The sequence below is a fragment of the Falco punctatus genome (assembly GCF_963210335.1).
Source record: "Falco punctatus genome assembly, chromosome: 8".
Taxonomy (NCBI): Eukaryota; Metazoa; Chordata; class Aves; order Falconiformes; family Falconidae; genus Falco; species Falco punctatus.
The window spans coordinates 43,162,604-43,186,076 of NC_137588.1; the positions used below are offsets into that span (position 1 = coordinate 43,162,604).

Below are 23,473 nucleotides of genomic sequence, written 5' to 3' on the forward strand. Positions count from 1 at the left end.
AAAAAGCCCCTCTCTCCCTTTAGGCAAATGTTAAGCAACGTGAATACTGTAATCTGAATTTTGAGAATAACTGAGACTCCACATCACCCAGTGAGTTGGGGTCTCAGCAGAAGCAGCCTGACAGCCCTCAGCACGAACGGCTGCTTTCCTCCAGGTAATAGCACAATAGAAGCTCTTCTTCTTCAAAGGGCCTTATCAAGCCACGCACTTCATCATTCAGAAGCGCCAGGTACAAGTCTGCTGTGCAAAGTTAACTTGTTCCTTTTTCTTCTCTTCCTTACGTTCCAGCACCATGCACTTTTAATTAAAGTGAGAAAGGAAACAAACAAAATGGTAACAACAGAAGGGCCCATGTCTGTTCGCAGTGCACAACTCAAATGTTCTGAAAACGAACATTTGCACCTTGCCCAAGGGCTTTTCGTTTAACAGACCTTCAACGGGACACTCCAGGGTCAGCCAGTGGATTCGTAAAAGGATTTGTGAGCAGGATTCCTCCCTGCAACTGCTGCTTGTTCACCGATAAGACACACTGCCATTTCCTAAGCTGCTGTCTCACATGGCACAGATTCCCCTGACGCAGGTACAAAGTGCGGTAAGTACGTATCACACATCTCCTCCCGCAGCCCCTCTGGCGCCGTGGCCAGGCCCCCGCCGCACCCAGCGCAGGCTGCGAGCCCGCTGAAGGCTGCAGAGGAGGGCTGCCGCGCTGCAGGACAGCTGTTGGGGTGACGAGCTGTCCCCCAGCTGTTCAAAATACATCACTTCCAGCACATTGCCCAAATCCATCTCCCGCAGATCTAAGCATATTCGTTATCTATTGGCAGTGGCTGGTAAAGGCAAATGCGTGCAAGATACTTACTACAAAATGCCAGTTCTTCCCACCAGCTGCTGAACAACAACATAACGTGAAATGAGCAAAACATAAAACTTCATTCTTCTTAGGCCAGCGCAAACAACATCAAAAGGAAAATAATCAGGAAGGTTTGAACAGCAGCAACGGAGCCAGCGGGAGGAGAGACTCCAGAGGGTGTCTTTGCAGACAGGCGCGGGAGCTTGGCACCCTGACTGAAGCAGCGGCTCTCCTGCTGCGAGCAGCAGTGACAAGCAGTCCTGCTGGAAAATACTCACCCCCAGCAGCCACAGACCTTGAGCCCTGTGCCGAACACCGACAGGCAGTCGGAGAGCAAGCAGTGGTCCTGGCAGAACATCCTTCCCCGCATCTCCTGCTTGTGCCCGTGAGCCTTGCCACGCGCCCACATCACCTCACCAGCACGCAGTCTCTGCCGGGTGACAGCAGTCCCTCCTAGCCATGCACCCTCCCTGCTGGCCTGTATCCCCCTCCCAGTCCCACCAGCTCCTCTCCTCTTTTTTCAACAGCTCCTCCCATTCCAGAGCACCACTCTTTCCAGAAGCAAACTTATTGACAGTCTCCACTTTTTCTTTACTTTCAAGCCTGCTCCCTTGCAGTCTGGATGTTACAGGTGGCAAACCTGTGCAGGCAAAGGAAGAGTAATAGTTACTGCTGGCTTTCTTTTTATCTTAAAATTATAAATCTACATAAACCCTTCCAGGATCGCCTGAAACTGCAAAGCGGCTCCAGCAGTACTTCAAAGAAGGGAAAAGTCAGGTTTGCTTGGGGCACAATAAATTGCTTTGCTCAGCTTTTCTTCGCTAAAGTTCCTGAACAAGCTGCCCATCCCACCGCTGCAGGAACGCCTCACCCTGTGCTCGGAGAGATCGCACAGGCCGTGATTTCAGACTGACAGCTGAGAGCGTGACCCAGTGATGACAACGAGCATGAAGAATTGAGGTGTGGAGCATGGCAAGTGCAGGAATGTGCATTTCCACAAGTGCTCTTTCCCTTGCAGGACACGCTCCTGACTCACGATGAACTCAGAAGTAAGTACCCATTTTTGAAGGGTTTTTAATATCAAAGCCGCATTTACTACACTGGCTATGTCTGCACTACCTTGTCATACATTCTACAAACCCAGGTTCAGTTCCTAGTTTTGCCAACAAAATTGAGACAACAGTGTCGGTTAGGCTTTTGGGACGTGGTAATTTGTAACTTGCAGCACTCTATACACTGTAAATCACTGAAACAGGTTTTATAGCAGAATTTTAAGGGGCTCACAATAAATGCTTAGATGATCTTTTAAAAAAGCAACAAAACCAACCTTATCAGGAAAAAAAGTCTGCAAAATTTGCAGTTAAATTAAGAGAAAAGCGATCTGATACAGTTTTACTGAAAATGTGTATGAGCACAGCTTGTATCGTCAGAACACTGCAGAGCAGGCTTTGTGAGAGAACTGCAATAGAATTTAATTTGTAGAGCAATTTCCCCTCCACAGGACATTCTGGGAGCCAGGCGAGCAGCGGGGCAGGCTGGAGAAAGAAGCCGGTCTAGCAGGGACACAGTGAGCAAAACAGGCTCGTGATCTCACCCCCCCACTGTTCTGGGGGATGGAGAGCGAGACTGAGAGCAAAGCAGAAGCAAAAGTCAAAGACACTCTCACACCCACTCAGGAGGGTGACACCCAGCATCAGGAATACAGACAGATGCCAGCTCTACGACTTATGCAGTGACAGCTGTTCAAAATAAAACCAAGCTCAGTGATTCTTACAGGTCTCCTCTGAGATGCTGCTGAGTTGAGAGAGCTCAAGTGCAGAAGGCAAGTTAGCCGTGAGACTGGAAGTGGAGGCATGTGGGCCAGTTTGCACGGAGTCTCCACCGAGTTCCTGACAAATGATGAGGTCCTGACTGTCTAGAGAAGTTTCTTGGAAGGAGTCATCCAGAAAACTCCTCTGTCATCCTGTAGGCTCCTGGTTGTACCACAAAGTGCTATCGAGGCTGGTGGCAGCTACTCAGACCCTTTCTGGTTCTTCAGGGAGCATGTGCGGGAGGCTGCTGTCCGCTGTACGGCTGGTGGCAGGCCACCTTCTGTCCCCAGCCCTTGCAGCATGGCGTCCTGCAGCCAGGACGGCAGCTGTGCCCATCCCTGACCCCCCCGGGGACCCGTGGGGCTTCCTGCAGCACGAACCGCACGTGGCAGGAGTGACAAGCAGTGCAAGTGCAAAACACACGACACGCAAGGCACAAACAGTAATTGAAGGCGACATCACCAGATGAGTGTGGTAATGTTTACGGCAGTTGTGCAATGTTAAACCCTTTGGGAAATAAGAAAATCCCTCATGAGTACCTAAAACCGTCAAATCAACACCATTAATCCCAACATTTTGCAATCTGATTTCAAATGTTCTCTTCAATGACTTACTAATCAAGAATAGAAGCTGAAGACATGTTGCCATGTATGAAACAAAAATAGCACATCTGGCAATATTTAGCAATTTCACAATATGGCATAGTTATGGTCCAAGTTGTGTAAACAAAACAGTACTTTTAGGCAGAAAAAAAAAAGGAAGGTGTGTTTTTTCCCCCTCCAAGGGAAAAGACATTCTCACGCATGACGTTTGCCTTGCTTTTGACATATAATGGGCACCATAAGACTTCTAAAAGCCCTGAACTATACATGTTTAAGTTCCTAAGCTACACAGCGGCAAAAAAACTATGTCTTCTTTCCAACACAGTAAGAAAATCTATTGCATCTAATGGGGGCTCTAGTCAGACATACAGAATACTTTTAGACAATTTCAAAAACGCACAATTTGGACTAGTCTAAAAGTTTCTCCAGCTTCCACCATGACTACAGACCCCATCACCCCTTTCAGGACATTAGGAAATCAGCTGGGAAAGGTCTGCTTAAGGATCCAGAAGTTCAAGCAAACACGCCAGGCATACAGCTGTGAGATAAAGGGATGCATTATCTGAACTGCTGCTCCCCCCTCCCCTGCCTTCCCTTTGCACAGCTGTATTCCTACCAGCCACTCCAGAGAACACAAAATCTGGGACGGCCAAAATGGACCAAAGTATGTGAAATACTTGCAAAACAAGACATCCACAGAGCAGCTATGACAGGCTGGTGCTCTGCCTGGGGCGGGGGTTGTTGAGGTGAACCTCAGGATACCAGCCCAGCTGGGGGATTATCCCCTGAGCTGCAACACTGAGCAGCACCGGCACGAAGGGGGAACAGAACAGGTTTGGTGCATCTCACGCAGCCATTCCAGTGTCCGAGCTGCTCCGCGCCACAGCAGCCCCAGCTGACAGCCCATGTCCCGGGGCACAGCCAGCTAACCTGCCAGCAGCCAGAAAGGGAGCATCCCTCCTTTAGAGGCTGATGGGTTCAGGCCAGTTGTTCCTGGGCCACAGCGCTTCTCACACTGGCCCACGCATGTCCCAGTGATCACATCTTCTCCACAGCCCCCTGACCAGGCTCAGCCCACCCCTAGCAGGCTGGAAGGCACTAGATCCCGGTGGAGCTTGGTCACAAGCAGCTCTTCCTCTCCACTTTTTTTTTTTTCCTTCTGTTTTTGAGTCCTGGCCTCCACCCAAGGCTGCCTGGGCCACAGCAGACACTCATTTTCTTCATTAAAAAAAAACAAACAGAAAACATTCAGCGAAATCAAGTTACTGGTACTACTCTGCAACAAAGCAGTAACACAAACTGTTAACGTTGGCCACTGAACTCTAGCAGTGGCTTTCAGAAACCATCAGTTAAGAGGCAACAAAGCAGCCACACAGAAGAGAGAAACAAATATATAAAAATATTTCCCCTCCTCTTCCTCCTTTGTTCCATTCCCCGTCCTCCCTGGTTTTATCCATTAATATCATCCTATCCATCAATAACATTTCAGGAAAGTTAGTGAGAAGTATTGTGGGTTTTCACGCATTGAACAGACCTTCCTTCTGACTCTTCTCCTGGATCGAGACCGTGTCAAGAAAACAAGAGACCTTTTCATCCTGTTCAGTAACAGACGAGGAACGCCAAAAATAAAGGTGAGGGAAAGCTGGAGCTTTGCCCTGAGCCCCCCCTGGCACAGCCCGCACCCCCCCGCCAGCCCTCCAGCGCCCGGGGCAGCTCTCAAGGTCCGAAAACAGCTGGAACGATAAATATACAATTTATATCCAAACACTGGGTTTTATTCAGAAAGCTATTGGTTGAAGGCTGATTCTTCTCATTTTCTGCATTAATATGCACCTTATAGAACTTTTTGTACAGTGGCGTCTGACTTCTTTAACGCTAACGTATCCCTTTAACGCTAACGTATCCCTCCATACCATTCTCCTAAAAGGGCTTTGATGTCTTTAGGCATTTTGAAACCAGGGAATGAAGAGTAATTACATGCTCATGCAAAACCTACAGACGATATTAAAAGAAAACTAACAAAATAAGAGAATCTTGTCCAACAGTCTCATTGGTATGATTCGTCTCTCTGGGCAACACGAATACACTCGGGGGATTTTTATCTTAGGAATTCTATTATATTTCGCTTTCTTTGATCCTAGCGTGTGCCACTGTAGGTGATATGAGGGCCATTTGTGCCTTTGTACGGTTTGGGCTATAGGAATAAAGAAGAGAGCTGGCAAGTTACTTATTATACAGTTTGTTAATCCCACTATTAACTTAATCTTGTTGCATAAAGCCTCTTTCCTCCTCTGACTCATTTTCCATTATGCAAATACAGAACAGAAGTCATATGCTTTTTATCTTAAGTTCTAGAGATGCTGCTGTGCCAGGTCACCCAAGACAGAGCAGAGAGGAGACCATGCTTGCTGCGCGTTGCCTTTTGCTGGAATGACGGAGCTACTTTTGAAGGAAAAAACCTAAAGCCAGAGAATTCTTTGCTGCGCTGCGGTTTCCCACCAACTCACAGACATGTGGCTGCACACACCGAACACATCCCCATGTTTCTCTCTCAGAGAGGCTGACATTTTCTTCAGCCAGCCTCTGACAGCAGCCTGATCAGAAAGCCCAGAATCTTGTGACAAATTTCAAAGCCACCTGCACCCATCCAGCCTCAATTTTCACCATCTGTTAAAGGTGGAGACTTAATACACAGCATCATGGGGTGTGTCGAGATGGAGAGGTTAGAATGAGTAGCAGCGCAAACTTCTCCCCACACATCTACAAACATGCAGACAAGGACACCAGAACTCAAGAAAGCCCTGTTAACTGTGTCTGGTCACAGACAAAAAGCGCCTGAGCCTTCAGGCTCCGGTTCAACAGCTGCGGAGCCACCGCCTCCACCTAAGGAGGTAACTGAGGCCAACATCAACTTTGCTGCTTTGGAGGAGGCATGGGAAACAAGTTCCCCAGCCTGTGCTTACCCTTTGTGGGGCCAAACACCACCCTCCACCATAACCAAATGCAAGCATCGGCTTCTAAGAAGCACCGGCAGTCTTCTGCAGGGCTGCAGGTGAAGGTCTGTCATCGCGAACAGGCTTGTGAGGGGGGTAAATTCCGCTCATGCGTGGGGCGGGGCAGAGATCACAAGTGCCATCTCCCACCTCTGAAGCACGGCCTGAAAATCCTGTGAGATGCAAGTCTACAACTGGAAGAAGTCTTCTGGATCTTATTAGCAACACCTCAGAATAGCCCGTTACACGCTGAGGTGCACCGAGGCCATTTCTCACACAGCGAGAGATTCACAGAAAGGTCCATCGAGGATGCAGCATGCGGGTCGCCTTCTGCAGCCCTGTTGTGACACCCCACTGACAGCAAAAGGTCACCTCAAGTCACCTGCCGGGGCTGAAAGTATCCCAGATAAAATGGTAGAAACCTGGAAAAGAATTCATCAAGGTAACACAGAAAAACCCCAATTAGTGCAAACTCATGCTGCACTTTGAAACTTAACATCTGTTAACGCAGAACACTACCATGAAATTCCTGCCAACAAGAACCACAGACCCATTTAGGTTGGAAAAGACCTTTAAGACCTTCGAGTCCAACTGTTGACCCAGCACTGCCAAGCCCACCACTAACCCATGTCCCTCAGCACCGCATCTACATAAGAAGCAGATGTCCAGGTTGACTCTGTCCTTAAATATGTGTATTTTCAGACATTGTAAAAATAACAACTCAAGACAAGAGCAACTCCTCTCGCACAAGGCACAGCAACATGAGCTCCGCCGCTGACCGAGGCATGCAATGATGCAATGCCATCTACAGTTTTACCACAGAAATTCATGCACAGGCAATCACAACACACAAATTGCTTTCTGCCCTCAGAAATCCTCATGCTGTAAGCCATTTGTTTATTTTCCAGCCATTCTTGATGCATTTACAACAAGCCCTTGGTAATTAACACACAGGGGAGCTGAAGCAGGTTGGCACGAAGCAGAGCCAAAGGAGATGCTTGTGTCCCCGGCTGGATGCGGCTGCAGTAACCAGGAGGGAAGAGCCTGCCAACATTCCTGCCTCACCTGTCAGGGATGTGCACCATGGTGGACCTTCTCAAGGCTTCTTCTTCTCCACGAGATTCACTCCTGCCTAAAGACAAGCTTTTCATATCCGCACGCTCTCTGCTTTTTAACTAGAGTCTGCACAGTGGGGATGGATAGACAGGTGGATGGACAGATGGATGGAACTTCCATATCAAGATGCCTGTACCAAGTGTCAAACGGCATGCACTAGTACTCAGTTGAGAGGGGCTGGCGGGAGGTGGGCTGCCTTAAATAAGTACCTTGACAAAGCAGGTACATTTTAAAGACCAGAGCGCCTGCATGCTAGGGTCGGCATTAACGACCCAGCAGCTTACTTAGTTACCCACCATGGCTGACAAGGGACAGGCAACCAACATGAGACAAGCCATACAATGGTACGCAGTGACTTGCAGGAGGAAGAGGTGACAATACACATGGACCCCAGCGCCAAGCAATCCCACCTGCAGCCTTGCACCAGCACAGTCCCAGCACAGCACGTCCCAGCAGTGTGAACCCCAGCTTAGCCCATGCCCAGGGGTGGGAACAAAAGCCTTTACAACATCAGTAACGGACTAATTTCTAAACCTAGAAGTGCCTCCATGTTCTGTCAGGCCAGCTGAGAGGTCCCATGCTGGTTACTCGCTATGGTGCCTTCACTTTAAATTTCTTGCCCTCAGTCAGAGACAAACCCAAGATCCAGATTTGGATTGCCAAGTGCCATATACGAACAGAAGTGAAAGAAGAAAAAAATGCAAGCTGAACAAGGGGTTGCCTAAAACCTCACTTTGGAAACAGCCATTTCCTAAGCCCGGGAATGCACACAGGCAGCCCAGGCAATGGCATTCAAACTGGTTTTCCCCCATGGCAGAGCCCATCGCTGGCACGGCAGGTAGACCTCCAGCCCGAAACCTCTCAAGGCAAAGGGCACAGGTGCTGCAGAGGCGGCGTGGGACAGCCCCGGCTCGCGCAGCCCAGCTCCTCGCCTACACACTTGGCAATGCCCCTTCAAAAGTTCCCTTTTACTGGAGCCCAAATGAAGCTGTCCTACACTGCAAATTATGTGAAGAAGGGCTGTCAGGGAAGACCAACAAACAAATAAAATTAGCACTGCTAAATTTTTGACTAATGTGAATTCTCCCAAATGTTTAGAGCAAAGGGCTCAGGCTAAAAATTAAGTAATTTTCTCTGGTACTGAAATATGAAAACAGAGGGTTTGCAACTACCAGTTCAAGCACTGGGACGACTGACATGCCTCCACCACTCCTCCATAAACAGCAGTACTCTCCAAAGAGTCTAGCATCCCAACTTGAAAAAAAAACCAAAAATTATTTAAAAAAACCCAACCAACCAAAAACCCGTGGTATTTTATTTCTACATTTCTAGAGCATGACCACTATTAGTATCTCCCTTCTGTTGTCAACTGAAAGAAAAACACTTAAACAATCCTTATTCCTGCCCCACACGACAGGCAAGATTGCATACAGGGGTCAGCCCTCCCAGCTGCCAGGCTTCTGCCCAGGCTGGCTCCTCCGGAGCAGCGAGTGGCAAAAGACCTTCCTCCAGCAGCATCCAGCATCTGTCTGTCCGCCCCAGGAGATGACGGTCCCCACGGCTACCACAGCAAGCACCACACTGTCTGCCCTCCTGCGTCTTACGTGATATAGCAAGTGCTTCCAGTAACAGCCTTTTAAATTCTGTGAAGTACTATACGACAGCAGCTTAAATGCAAGTTATAATTGTAAATCATGGATTAATGTGCATCTTTCTTACCTGTAACATCTCTCAGTGTAAGTCTATAAAAAGTTATAATCTGATAAAGTAGTGTATTTTACAGCTTTCTCAAAAAAAAGCCTGGATTAAACACAAATCTTGGAAAGAGAAGTCAAATAAGTAAATCTGAAAATAGTATAAATATTTATTTTTTTTAAAAAAAGCACACTGAATCAACTTCATTACACAATTTTGAGTCTAGCACGACTCAAGAACTGCACCAGCTGTGTAATACACAGAGCTCCTGGAACTGCAAATCTTTTTCCACCCTCTAATTGGGACCAGGAATCTTACACTTTCTCATCCCTGCTGGGTAAGAATCAATGATACCGACCTGACACCAAAAGCTGCCTTACAAGCTGCTAAAATGAACTGCAGGACCCTGATGATCAAGAGAGCGTAACAAGATTGCTGCAACAGCATCAGCCAAAGACATCGCCCAGCAATGACTTTGTGTCCTCTCACCCCCAGCAGATGATGACAAAGGTCATACAGCACGTAGGAACAGAGAGGACCCACCTGTGCTCCTGCCCACCGTGGAGCCACTGCAGACCCCTTGCCCACTGTGGAGCCACTGCAGACCCCTTGCTTCCAACACACAGGTGTGCCGACAGAAGCTGCAGTAAGCACTTGTCACTCCAGACCACAAAGACATGGCACTCAGTGACACAGACTGACCGAGGACAATGAGGAGAGCAGCTCCTCACATGCTGGGGGACTGCCCCATCATGGGTCAGACCTCACCACCAACCCAGACGCTTGTCTGCCCGAAGACACGGGGGTGCATTTCCCATACGCAATTCACAGTCAACACCTACAACTGCCTGCCCGCCTTCCTAAACCTCTCTGAATTCTCACCTGAGCCAACCAAAGCAGGTCCTTCAAAACTGTGTGCAGAGATGTTTGAGACAGTAAAACTCCAGCCACTGCAAGGCTTTTCTCTTCTTTAGGTGATTATTTCCTTGTGATGCAGTAGGTAACAGCTCTCAGCACCCCACAACTGCCCGTTCACAGCTGCTACACATTGCTGACCCATGCCCCACAGCAAGCCCCCAGTACATCAGATATCATCTAAAGTAATGCCAATTCAAACCACAAGCTCCCTTAAGATATTCAAACCCATAAAATTTGTGAGGTTACAAGTTGGTTTCCTTCAAACATTTCCTTTCATCTTCATGGTTAATGCCTTGTGGGGTATCAAAGACAGCATTTGGAACATCTTTAGGAGACGCTAGAAATTCACTCTTCCCCAAACAGAGCTGCAGTTTAGATTTTCCTGTCTGAAGCAAGCTGGGGAAAAAGACAGTTACTGTTTTACAGGCCGTCTTTAAAATCCCCATTAACTGGCTCTCACAGACGGCTGCATCCTCTGCACGGTATTTCTGCACCCTCGAGCTGTCACACAAGCGTTTGAACAGGGGTTTGCACTTGGGCAGCACTTACCAACAGGCAGGCGGAGGGTGATGTTGTTGCAGAAGTCGGTGTAGCAGCACTCGGTCTTCGTGATGTTCTTGGAACTGTGGCAGAAGACCTGCGCGTTCAGCTCCGGGAGGGAGACGCAGGACTTGATGACCTCTTCCCGCCCGTTGGTCAGCATCACCGAAGCCCAGCAGGCACCCTCCGTCTGGCAGGTGAAGTTGGTGTGCTCGCACAGCTGGCACACGCACTTGAGACCTGAAAAAGAGGTTTCCAGCTTTTATAAGAAGACCCTGGGGAGACAGACCCCCTCCCACGGCAACTGTGCCTGCTGGCCAAGGCTAGCCCATACAGCCCCGGCACCCCGCGGAGCTCCGGCGCAGGTCCCATGCTGGTGAGCGGGCTCCTGGGCTGCAGGAGGAAGCTGGTCCTGGGAGGTCCCTGACAGCACAGATCCCCAGCACCCACAGACGAACTGCACGGTCCTTAGTCAGAGGGAGGTGACAGCATCTACCTTGCGCGGTAGAGAAGACCGGCCACCCCAAAGAGAAGCACCTGTGGAAGCCGCCCTTTGCCTGGCCGGGGGGACGGAGGTTCACGTCTCCAGGTGCACGTCCTCAGCTCCCACAGCCACCAGGCACCACCTCAGACAGTGCCCACCACACACACGGGCACGTGCTCCCTCCCGAGGTGTGTACTTACACACAGCTATGTTTACTAGGTACCGAAGCTTAAGTAATATCAGCAGCTGCTGTTCATGGAGCTGTGCTGGCATACCAAAACACGCCCCCCCTCACCGGTGCCAACCGCCCACCCCACGCCGGCAATGGCATGTCTTGCCAGAGCCGATGGGGCGAGGGCAACCAGCCTGTGCATCACCATGATGCAAAGTCCTGACACACACCACCCAACAGCCCATAGGCAGCCCATGGACAGCAGTAACTGGGTTTTTCCTCCCCATGTCTTCCTTTTTTCCAGCACACAAACAGCTGCCCAATTTCTTCTGGTGCAAAAGTTTGATGTTTTTTAAGTACCGCAGGTTTTTAACCATACCTTCACATTTTACCACATCAAATAGAAACACATTTAATAACGAGTGCATTCTCAGGCTTTACCGATGCTTGGAAGATGAGGGGGAAACCAAAGCTACATCACCTCAGTGAAACACCAGATGTTGACCATAAATTATTTTGGCTTCCTTGTTTTTCTTCACCTGTTTCACAAGGAATAGTTTTCGCTCGCTTCATGCCAAGTTTAAGAGCCCACATTAGCAGTAACACAATAACCAAGACATCTTAACCTCAGGCTGAGCACCATTTCTACAGGAAACTCTTCCTTAAGTGCACTTTATATGATGATTTTGTTTCTGTTAAAAACTATAAATAAAAAAGTCACCCCATTTTAGAGTACAGAGACTTGATCTCTTCAACTATTGACTTAAACCATCCTTATCCTACCACAGGGTCCCCAAAATGCTTTCTGTGCACCTTCCTGGGTCACTTACACCTCTGCAAGATTGAACCCTGCTCTACCTACAGGTGCCAGGGTATTTTTATTTAAAAAAAAAAAAAAAAAAAAAAGTAATTTTATCTGCAAATCCATTCTGTCCCTTTGGGAATTGAGCAGGGGGAGGCTGTTTCTTTTACTTAAATGTAATAGACATCCAAAAAGTAAAACCACGAAGGGATGAGGATGGCCACCAGGAAGAGGAAAGCTTCCCCGCGCTCACTAGCCAGCCCTGAGAAGCCAGCGTACCCCAGCAGCTGCTGCCTCTCCCTCCCCCTTTATCAAACCGGCACCTAAACCAGCCTCTGCCGTCATCGCCAGCTGGCGAGCAGCAAGAGGCCGGTTCGCACGAGAGCGTTGCAGCGCTCAGCGCGCTGCATCCCACCTCAGCCGAGTGACGGCTGTGGCAGCACTCGCCCCGTGGCAGCGGCCGCAGGGACCCGTCTCCCACCATCTCCAGAGGAGCGGAGGAGCCCTGACAAACGTCAGCACAAATCTGATTTTCTGTTTCTGTGGCACTACTTGTTTTTCTTTACAACAATCTTCATCCTGTGCTACCCTTCTGAAATAACAGCTTGTAGTGTTTATCTTCAGCTCAGGCCCGCAACAAACTTCGCTGGCACCATATGTTCGTGTTTATCCTGGATGCAGGGTACGCTAGGAACCATATCGCTGTCTGCCTGCTCTGGCTTTCTCTCGGTATGGCGAGCAAGCACCATCAATCACACAGCCACAGCACAGGTGATTCTCTTCCTTAAAGACATTACCGTAGTCCTAGGAGAGATGCCAGGAGCAAGGCTCATCCCATCCCAGTAAATAAGAGATTGAGCAGCAGAAAAACAGACGCGTCACCACCAACACTGCAAAATAAAAGCATTACTTGAGGGAACGAATATGAGGCTGTTGTAGAGTCTTCAGCGTTTCCAACATGTCATCATGCTGTTTTCTTCCCCCTTCTCACAGCCTAAAAATAAAAAATGGTCTTCACGCTATCATCCACAGCAGATAACTGATGGTTTTTTATCCATAATCTGGTATTTCACAGATTTCTCGAGAGAGGAGCTGATCAAAACTGCCGCAGCAAGTCCCGCGCAGCTCCAAGGATACTGCCCTGGGCACCGCGAACACAGGGTGAGGAAAGCCTGACCAAGGCACACTGTAACCTCACCACGACCAAGCGAAGGCAGCCACTTAATTCCAGAATAAACGGGGCCTGGCACCACCTCGAGCCTGTTTGGAACCAGAGCTGGCTGGAAGTCACGCTGGTGGGCAAGCCTGGCAGCCAGCTTGCTTGCCCCGGAAAGCAAGGGCTGCCACTGCTTGGAGACCCATATTTCCTACTGTTGTAAGCAGAGTGTTTTACCCCAACAGATGTCCTTTATTCTTTCTACATCACTGACAACAAGACTCTAACCCCATTTCTCCTTTTAGTTCCAAGTGTTTTGCTTGAAACCAACTTGTCCCATCTACTGCCCACAACTGGAAGTTCACAGACCCATGGACATCAGCCCTGTTCCCGACAGAGCTGTTTCTGTGAGAAGCCGTTATGCAAAGAACAGCAAAGAGAAGTGAAGTTTTGGTCACAATTCTCAATACAACCCAGCTGTGTTACCATTGCTTCTGAAAGTGAATGCATTCAGCCACCTGATGACAAGCTGGGAGGAGCAGGGATGGGAGCAAAGTTGAACTCAATACTCCCAGAGAATTTTCATGCCCACTGGAGACTAGAAAGTCCTGGAGGCCAAGACAGCTCGACAAGCATTCCCACTTCTCTTTCAGAAAAAACTGAGCTCACAGAACTCAGACAGGCACACAAGCTCCTGATGGGAACACTTTGTTCAGTTTGGAAGAGGGGGAAGGGCACAGGGAGAAAAACTTGTCCACACCCAAAGCCATTACATCCTAAAAAGGAAATTTAATGTGTGTTTGTCCTACCACGCTCAAACTGGTCCTTTTAAAATCATTCCTTTTTTAAAAAGCTGAGAACCACCGAGTACCCCCAGCAGGTACAAAGCCTTCAGCCTGTGCTGCTCAACCCAGCTCCTTCCCGCTGTCCTACTCCAGTCCTGACTCTCACACTGTCCCAGTTCCCATCCCCTCATGGTTAGGCAGCTCCAGACTCCCACCACCGCCTCCTCCCAGGAGCTCTCCCCAGGAGTGCCCACAGCCCCCCCCTGTTCCACCCACGCACCCTCCTCCCAAGGGGCTCCCACTCACCATTTACACCCCACCAGCTCCCAAACCAACTCACCCTTCCAGTCCACACGTCTCCTCCTTCACCCGCTCCCGCTCCCCGCGTCACTCCCCGGCTCGCAGTCCTGCTTTCTTTCCTATGGGGGTGCCGGCTGCAGCATTAGCCCCCACAGCCTCTCTATCCCAGCTCTACCAGACTCGTCCCCCATCCCTCGGCCCAGGCTTCAGCCTTGTATTTCAGATTTCCCTAGTGTTGTGTCTTCTGCCATTGCTCACCCAGGGGTAAATGCTGCCCTGACACAGGAGAAAAAAGCACCACCACCACCACCACAAACAAACAAACCCCCCCCCCCAAAAAAAGCCCAGACAACAACGTGGCTAAATCTCAATCTAAGACAAGATTGGAGTTTTGAGCTGTGGACAGGACAAGACTCTCACTTCCCAGAAGATGTACATAGACCCCTTTTAAATATAATTCCACAAAAACAGAAGCCCAAGGTTCCCCAGAAATCTACTTGTGTTACTAATTTCTCCTGCAGAAAAAGGGACAGAACACTCAAAACAGATTCAAGAACTCGACCTCATATCCAAGCATTCCAATGCTTCCTCATACATCAAGAATGCTTTGTTAACAGAGCAGAAAGAGGATCTTAAAATGTAACCGCAAAGTATGATTTTCTTGCAACCATGCTATTTCAGATGCCTCACCTCAGTGGAACCAGAAGAGGAGCCTGGACCCTTGTGAATGTGCCCTTGGGAAGATGCACACCTTTCCTGCTCCCAGTCCCGCTGAAGAGGGGCAGGTGACAAACCCCATCAGCTCCCAGACGGTGTCACATCCCTGTACTGCCCTCACAGACACTGTACAGCCTCTTGAACTCTGCTGAGCCTGGATCACCGTTCCCACTGACATCCTCAGGGACACAGCACTTGACAGAATTTGCAACTTAGCCATGCTGATCCCACCAGGCATGTCTCAGTGCTGCTCCAGTTCATTCGTGACAACTTCCTCTACTGCCCTTTGCTTTTTATGGAAAAAGCTGCCCACATCAGTTCTATGATCTCACAGGCTACAATTGCTGGCAATGCATTTCAAGCTTTCGCATTACACATCTACACAGGTTCTGCTCTAATTTGCCTCCACTGCTGTCCCAGAGAAGCTGGCAAGACCCGTCTCCTTAATTTATGGACCAGAGGGATAAGAGCACATCAACGAAAGACTTTGCATCTCTCTCCCTCTGCTCAAGCCAACACCACCTCTGAACCACACTTTCCCTCCCAAGTAGCCATTCTGCAGCACAAAGGAAGAGGAAGAATTTGCAAATATTGACTGAAATTCTGCAAGTCCCTCCACGCCACAAGAAAAGCTTATCCCCTCCCCGGGTAGGGCACATCGCCCTTCTCCAGCTCTGTTCCCAGGGAGGCTCCTGCCAACCATCACCATCCTGCCATCAATCACCAGTGACGTGCTGTTGCGGCAGGGGGAACATTGGGACTTCCACTGCCATGGAGAAAGATGATTGTGAAGGAGTTAAAGGGAAAAGGATCCAAGAGGCAGGAGGAAAATGTGCTCCCTACGTTTCAAAATAAGGCACTCTTCAATCCCATAACGAACATGACTCCTTCATTTACTCAAGCACAACACCATTTCCCTTAAACACTGCGTTCTCTCATTGCGAAATTGGGAGAAAGTGAACAAGTGAAACATGCCGTGGCCTCAGAGAGCTGTGTCAGGCGCCCAAACTTGGTTACCAACGGTTACAGTTCTCTGAGCGTGTGACTCTCCAGCAGTCATCGAGCCAGTCCCGAACCTCCCCAGAGCACCGCACGCCATAGGGACCACGAGCACATCCCTCCTGCTGCGACCGGCTGCACGGCCCCAGGCAGGGACAGGTGCAGCAGGAGGACACACGGTGGGTTTCCTTTGGCGGGGACAGCGGTTGCAAGGACACGTTGTGTGGCAGAGGTGGCCGGTTCCCCTTGTCTTCCAAAGAGGAGCATGGCACTTGTCAAGACCCAAGTGAAGAACAGGAGAAGCTAACAGACAACCACAGTGACAGGGAAGCTGATTCACAAATTGTGAGATACACAAGGAAAGTGGCTTTTAGGTAGAGACCACAAGGAACAGGTGTTCTCCAGTTTTAGCATTTTAAGACGTTAGTAGTTTTCAAGGATTTTTTTTTCCCCTGCTGTTATTGCCATAGGAGCCGAGACTACAGTTTCTTGGATGAGACCTGCTATGAATCAAGGACAGGATGACTTGATCTTCAGAGCAGAAAATAACCTGTGTGACTTACACAAAAAGCAAAGGGGTTTTTTTCCTTTTAATTTTCAATGCAGCTGTAAGAAAACGCACAGCACGGGCAAACGCACTGTGCAAGTAACTGACGTAGCAGGAAGAACTAAACCAGCATGTGATTCACAACAACACAAAGATGCACAACAGATATATTTTTTTTGTATGCTTCCATCCATTTTTTTTCCCCAAGTGTCAGCTTCAAACACATGAATCACTAGATAACCAAGAAATGCAAGAAATACGAACAACAGATGGAAGAATATGGGTTTAGACACCAGCTTAATAAAAGCAGGTAACATAACAAGTAGGTAGACATAGTGCAACCTCCAAAGTTAAACGGAAAGAACTGAGCATATAATTAGCATAATCTGACTAATACGGTTGGACTAAAATAATAAACCAAAAACTAGGCGGGGGGGGAAGCCCAGACTTGCTATCTCTTATGGACCACACAAGGTTCTACATTTCAACACTGACACTTTACTACATAGATTAACAATACATTAATATTCTGTTCAGTCATAACCCAGTGCTACTACCCACAATAGTTAGCAGTTTCTTCTTGTGACTACAGGGCAGCAGAGCATTTCAAAATTAAATTGGAAAGCAAATATCTAAGTGGCCTTTCATCACGGCAGAAGGAGGGCTGAATACCCAGAACGTTTCCATACTCTGTCGCTCAGTACAGTCATCCTGTATTGTGCGCTTCTAGATGTACTTCCATTTTACTCCCAGATTCAGAGCTCTGGGGCTCCCGCGAGTGCTGGCTCCGGCCTCGCTGGGTGCCCGCGGGGGTGCGGACCCCACAGCGGGACAGGATTGCCCGCCAGACCCCTCGGGGGTGTTCCGGCACTACGGGATGCACACCTGGACCTGACCAGCAGCCACCCTGTCCGCCCCGCTCCCGGGAGGGTGCCAGGTGGCAAAAGCCTCACTGTGGCTAAAAGGGGCTCAAAGGAGACCCTACAAACTACAGACTGGCTGCTTCCCGTTCTCCAGTCCATCGCTTGTGATGGAGGCAGAACAAAGACCAGAGCAGGCATAGGGAAAAGATGCTGCGGGGCTGGCACAGCCCTCGGTGGGCGTCCTCTGACCGAGGCTGCACAACCACAACAAAGAAACTTCGCTGCTGCAAGGCAGAGCTACTTCAGCCTTAAGCAGAGGCCGGCCCATTTGTCTGGTAGCAACCGAGGTAAAAGGTAGGGGGAAACCATCGGCTTTCGCAGTGAGAGGCTGTTATCGGGAGAGCCGCACAGAAACACGTGTTGTGTGCTCCTGTGATCTGGAAAGGGGAATCAATAATAAAGCAATAACGTATGCTGAGGATAGAAAAAGTAGAACTGACTGCAGAGCCTTGCGAAGAAACCTCGGCACACTGAGGGATCAAAAGCCTGAGGAGAGTAACATCATACCAGAGAAAAAACACCATCAGCTGCATACGTGCAGCAACCTCTCCAGTACCGGCTGTTGCCACTGGGACCAGGGACGGCCCTCCCTTTCTGCGGAGCTCCCAAGAACATCAGCTCAGCTGATGGAGGGAGGCACCAGCAGGAAAACCAGGAGGAGACCCAATGCCCTGCTCTGCCGTTTGGGACCGGTTATCGTCACCCACTTCAAAAGGGCACAGCGAAGCAGAAAGTGTTGTGGGACAGACGGCAAGGGGGGCTGGGCGTAACAAACAGGGATCTTTCATGTCAAAGGCAATTTTGGGGAGATAGGAGAGTTTTACAAAGAAATCATAGATTGCATTGAGAAGACAGACGGGATCAGGTACTCACCATTCCCCATGAACTTGAAAGCTCCCAGGCAGCGCAGACGCTACCGACAGCAAACTTACAACAAGCAAGAAGCAGCACTCCTCCTCACACCGCCCTGCCACCTTCCCCAACAGCGTCAGGCGCCAGTGCCATCACCACTGCTTAGGACAAAGCATTCACGTATTCAAAAAGTCCTTGGACGTGCTAAAGATTTACAGGAACTGCCACGCAGACTGATACAAATCCACCTCCTGCTGGGGAGCCCTCAGGCTGCCAGCCCCCGAGAGCTGGGGGGTTGTCAGGAAGCGCCTGTTGTGCCACGTCCCACCTCCCTCCCCAAGCCCCCGCTGGAGCAGCGGCGGTGGTCAGGGCTGCCGAGCCCACCCTCCTGCTCCCACATGCAGCCACGAGCGTGGCTGGGCCGCAAGGGGAGGAGGATGAACTCACGAGTATCGGCTGGAAGTCTGTTCATGCCACAGGAGACACGTGCTGTCCCCGAGCCCTGTGCCCCCTCGCACGGGCAAAGAGGGATCCATCCCCCACAGCCAGCCACGTCCGTGGCAGTGGCAGCGTGCTGCTGTCAGGTTTATTCTCTTGTAACACATCTCTTCAGAAGAGGAAACCAGAATCTTAAGCAATGACAGGTTTTTAAAAAAACAGTATGTTTGTTGGACTACTATGAAAAATATGGAGGAGTTCTCTCTCTGGAGAGGTCTCTAAAAAAAAAAATAAAATAGGAGTAACAGTAGATTAAAAGCTCACTATATAAATGTACTGCAAAAAAGATGGATTCCAAACTAGGCAAAAACTAGAAAGCTGTAGAGAACAGAGGAAAAGTAATTATTCCAGAACTGAAGAAAATGTCTTAGAATGAGAGAGATCAAATAGTTTCAATGTTTTCATTTCTTAAAAATATGTATGGGAAGTTATTTTGTTAATATGTGCAAGTCTCTTAATTTTGGAAGGAGGATATTGGGTACACAAAATCCCTGTTCTAGAAAAACTCAACAACCGTGACAAGAAAACCTTCGACAGAAGTTGAGGCCAGGCATTTACATTCATATTAACTGAGCAGGGAAAGGGCAACATAACCCAGCAAAATTATTTTTGTTGGAATAAACTCTCAAAGGACATTTGCTATTTTCTCATTAGCTTTGAATGGACGATGTATCCTTTGAAAAGTTATGCTTTATGAAACAAGAGATACGCAGCAAAGCACTATGTATGCAAGAATTCTGTGAAATACAGCACGCACGTAAAGCTGAAGGAGAATCTGCTGGTCTCAGCCTACAAGGCGCTGAAGGAGAACCCAGCATAGGGCTGAGGGTGCAAGTTCCAGGGAAAGGCAGCAGCTATAACACAGTGCCGACAGCGTTTACTGACTCCAGTTCTGCACTGGCTTGCATTAAAACAAATATGCCCTAGCACTGAAAGCAGAATATAGTCAACATCTGAAAACAGTCTGACAAGGTATTATACATCCAGGAAATCTTGACGACTGTCTTTTCTATTGCCACATTAGATATGGCTTTTTTTCACAAAAAGTATGTACTAATGAAGCATGAAATTTTACTTTTAAGGTGAAAATCTGAATGTTTTGAAATTACTGTATTAAGAGCAGCAAGTATTTCAAAACAACACTTGGAAACCCAAAATGTCCCTTTTACTTAACTGCTGCTGTTTGTACCCCGTTGTGTGTCAGACTGAAAACGCGTACTGCTGGAGAAGCGAGAGGGGTCCGAGTTCTGCCAACGCTGCTCTGATTGCCTAGAATCAGCTTCCCGGTAAGAAAACATTAACTTTTTAGTGTACTTTGTTTATTTTTGCCACAGTCAAACTGAAGATGAACAAAGAACAGAAAAGATGAAGTGCTGACTGCACACCAACAGTTGGACAACATGATGGTTGCAGGTCCCTTCCAAATGAACCATTCTCTTCTACGAAGAAAAAAACCCCCACAAACCAAACCAAACTTAACTTGCAAAGACCATTTATTCTGGAAAAATCCATTCCCAAGGCTACACGCAGCAGTGATACATAGCTGCTGCTGAATCAGAACAGGACAGGACAGGACCAGGCTAAAGCAACAGAACCCGCCAACCACCATCAGAGCGACTTGCACGTGCCCAGATTCACCTACACGTGCCCAAAGCTACTGTGGGGCCATGGGGGGTGGGGGGTATCCCTCCCCCCTCAACAGTTATTCACAACATCTAAATTTAAGCATCCAACTTGGGCTTCAATTAGGACTTTGTTCTCTGCATGACGGCTAGAGACAATCCAGGAGAATTCAAAGTCTAACAGCACTTGAGGTACAAGAGAGGAAATTGCAGTTTTGAACTGGGATGGAGTTATTATCTAAGTATCTCTTCCCTATCATCTGCTCACTGCTCAACACTTTCATGTCACGGTTCCGTTAATTACCAGGTTATCAGAACCTTCACAGCTAGGCAGAAGCTGAATTTCTAGCCTACAAAGTAGGTCTGGAAAAAAGCCCTGAGCCTATCTCTCCCAGCACTTGATATGGAGAAGAATACGGCAACAGAGTACAGCTCTGAGGGGCTGCAGTGTAATGTCCAACACCCCTTTTTCTAGGGATTTTTGCTGAAAGCTCCAACATCTCAATGCTGTAACCCATAATTCCAGGCAGACTTGGGCAGATGCTTCGACACCAGCCCGGGGGTGACTCGCCAGGCACGTCCAGCAGCAGGGTGGATGCCGTGCTGCTGCACAGCGCGCCCCAGAGCAACTGTCCCGTTCTCATGCCAGCAGTGCCCTTCAGAAGTGACACGACATCCTGACCAGATTAAAGCCTAGAATAATAACTTGCAAGCAACTGGTAAGGATCTAGAACCCACTCCAGAAAAAAAAGAATTAAATCACACCCCCTCACCCCACACACAGTCCTTTATCTGTGCAAACTGACAGACACCCTGGCAGGTCACAGAGTCGGGCTACTAAGTGCTTGCAGTTCTCATCCACGTTGTTTCATTAAAGCTTTTTTACTAAAAACTAAGAAAACAGAGCTTCAGTGACCCACAGAAATGAGAAGACAGCATTACACTGATAATTTGTTTTACAGTAGTGAATTAAACTGTTTAGCAAAATACAACTGCTCTGCTATTGCGGTACTTCTTTCTGAGGACACACTATTTTTGGTGCTTGACAACACATAAGCTTTTCAATATTACCAGCTAATAAGGACCAAGCAAACCAAGTTATTAAGCTGGAACAAAGATGCTTTTTTTCAGAATGTGGCTTTCTAGACCTGTCAGTAACACACACTTACCCAGACGTGCAGCGGCTGATTCACAGCTTTGCGTGCAGGCAGCAGCCATCACCATGCCAGTTGTGTACCTCTGACTTGTATCCTGAGTTTACTTTCTATAGGAGTCTATTCTACTTGAATAAGCCGAGTGTGCTAGAAACTCAGACTTAAGATTAACATTTCAGGGCATTTTCAGCAACTGTTTATAACTTGATAGAAAGATATTAAACAGTATGGAAAAGACAAGGAGATAAAGCTGTTTTAGTACGATACTACTCACACAGAGTCCAAATTTATGTTATTTTCGTGTATTTATCCTTACATAGCAGTTTCCAATAGCAGTCTATTTTGCTTCTCATTTTTAAACCGAAAGTCTGTATTACAGCTGGCTATAAGCAGCAGCTGCCGTGCGTGTGCTCTGCTCTCCACCGCACAAACTAGCGGCACTCCCGCAGCTACGGCAAGGACCCACACTTGCCATCACACCCCCCTGTTCCACTGTGCACACAGGCATCAGGGACAGCTCACAGTTCTCATGGTTTGCTTTTGGGAGGATTAACATGCATTTAAGTGGGAAACAAACTCTCGCAAACTTAATACATGTCTGAAGGCTCCCTTAAGAAATACAAACCAAGACAATTCAGTGCCAAGCGCTAGCAGAGGGAGGCTCACATGCCACCACCACATACACCATGTTTCCCTACTGCAACCCAAACCCTCGTTCCTGTTTATTCAGAAACATGACAGCACGGTGAGTAGTCTCTGCTTCCCTGAAATAATACTGTGAAGAGCATGCAAAGATTTTAATACAACACAGATGGAGGTGACGTAGAACAAAGGTGGTAGGAGCCAGGAGGAGAAAGCAATTTCGAGAAGCCCACACAAGGTAAGCAGATAAGCCACAGTAGCAAACATCAGTAGCAAAATACTTTTCCCCTTAATGCTATAAATATTCCTGAGCACTGGGACACAATGGAAGCTCCTCAGACCTGCACTGCCCAGCACGGCATCTTCAAACTTGCATGAGAGAGAACAGGGAGTAAAACATTTAGGAGAGCATGCTCAGCCACGCATCTTGATCAGACAGGTTTGCAGCAGAGTATGACCAGATGTAAAGTAAATCAAGCAGATGCACAGCTGAACACTGGACACTCTCTACAGCAACAACTGCTCAAGAGCTAAGACCCCCTCTACAGAGCTGTAGGGGTGAAGAGGGTACCTGCCCACCCAGAGCACATGCACGCATACCGTACCTGATCCTGACTCTTCTGAAAAGACAATTAATGGGGTAAGGAAAACAGGAAACCATATTATTGCAACTTCAGAGAGCAACGCAATGCAAGATCGCTTTATATAAATAACAATCAAAGCCAATGCGATTTGTTAGCATAATGAATGGTCTCCAGAGGGAAGCGGCCCGGCACTGCTGATCTGTCAGCTCAATTCAAACATAGCAGGGAAAAACAAGCGTAGCACGGGTTGCCCGTTTCTGCAGTTCATTTCCAAACTTGAATAAGAAAAAACTAGACGAAGAGCGAGCTCAGGCGGATTGGGTTTTACACCGCTCAGAAATAACCAAGGTTTGCCAGATGTACAACAGCACACGGGAGTGCTTCCAGCATCAGTGGCTGAACCTCCCCACTCCTCCTCTCCCAGGAGAGGGGATTACACCAGCGCTGACGGGGGCGCGGGCGCTGTCCTTCCTGTCAGCTTGGGGCTGCGACCACCCCTCCCTGCCAGAGCGTAACCAGGAGCGCACCAAGGAACTCCCGTGGTGAAACCACCGAGGGAAAAGTAAATCGGAGTAGACCTGACAGCGAAACCTTGCAGCGCTCTGCTCCGCGCTGCCCCGCCAAGCGCGGCTCTGCAGGGCGCTGCTCGAGCGCGTCCGTCTGCTCTTAACGGGAAGATCGAGGGGAACGCACGTTTCCTCCCACCGGCCG

General features: G+C 48.6%; 1 protein-coding gene across 3 annotated transcripts in view; it reads right to left on the bottom strand.

Moving 5' to 3' along the window:
- The window catches only part of ACVR1C (activin A receptor type 1C), a 51,412-nt gene that overhangs the window by 13,619 nt on the left and 14,320 nt on the right, over positions 1–23,473 (bottom strand). For all 3 annotated transcript variants that reach the window (XM_080398684.1, XM_080398685.1, XM_080398683.1), the window contains exon 2: positions 10,535–10,765. In XM_080398684.1, coding sequence (XP_080254810.1) covers positions 10,535–10,765 — 231 coding nt within the window. The remainder of the gene's footprint in view (positions 1–10,534; positions 10,766–23,473) is intronic.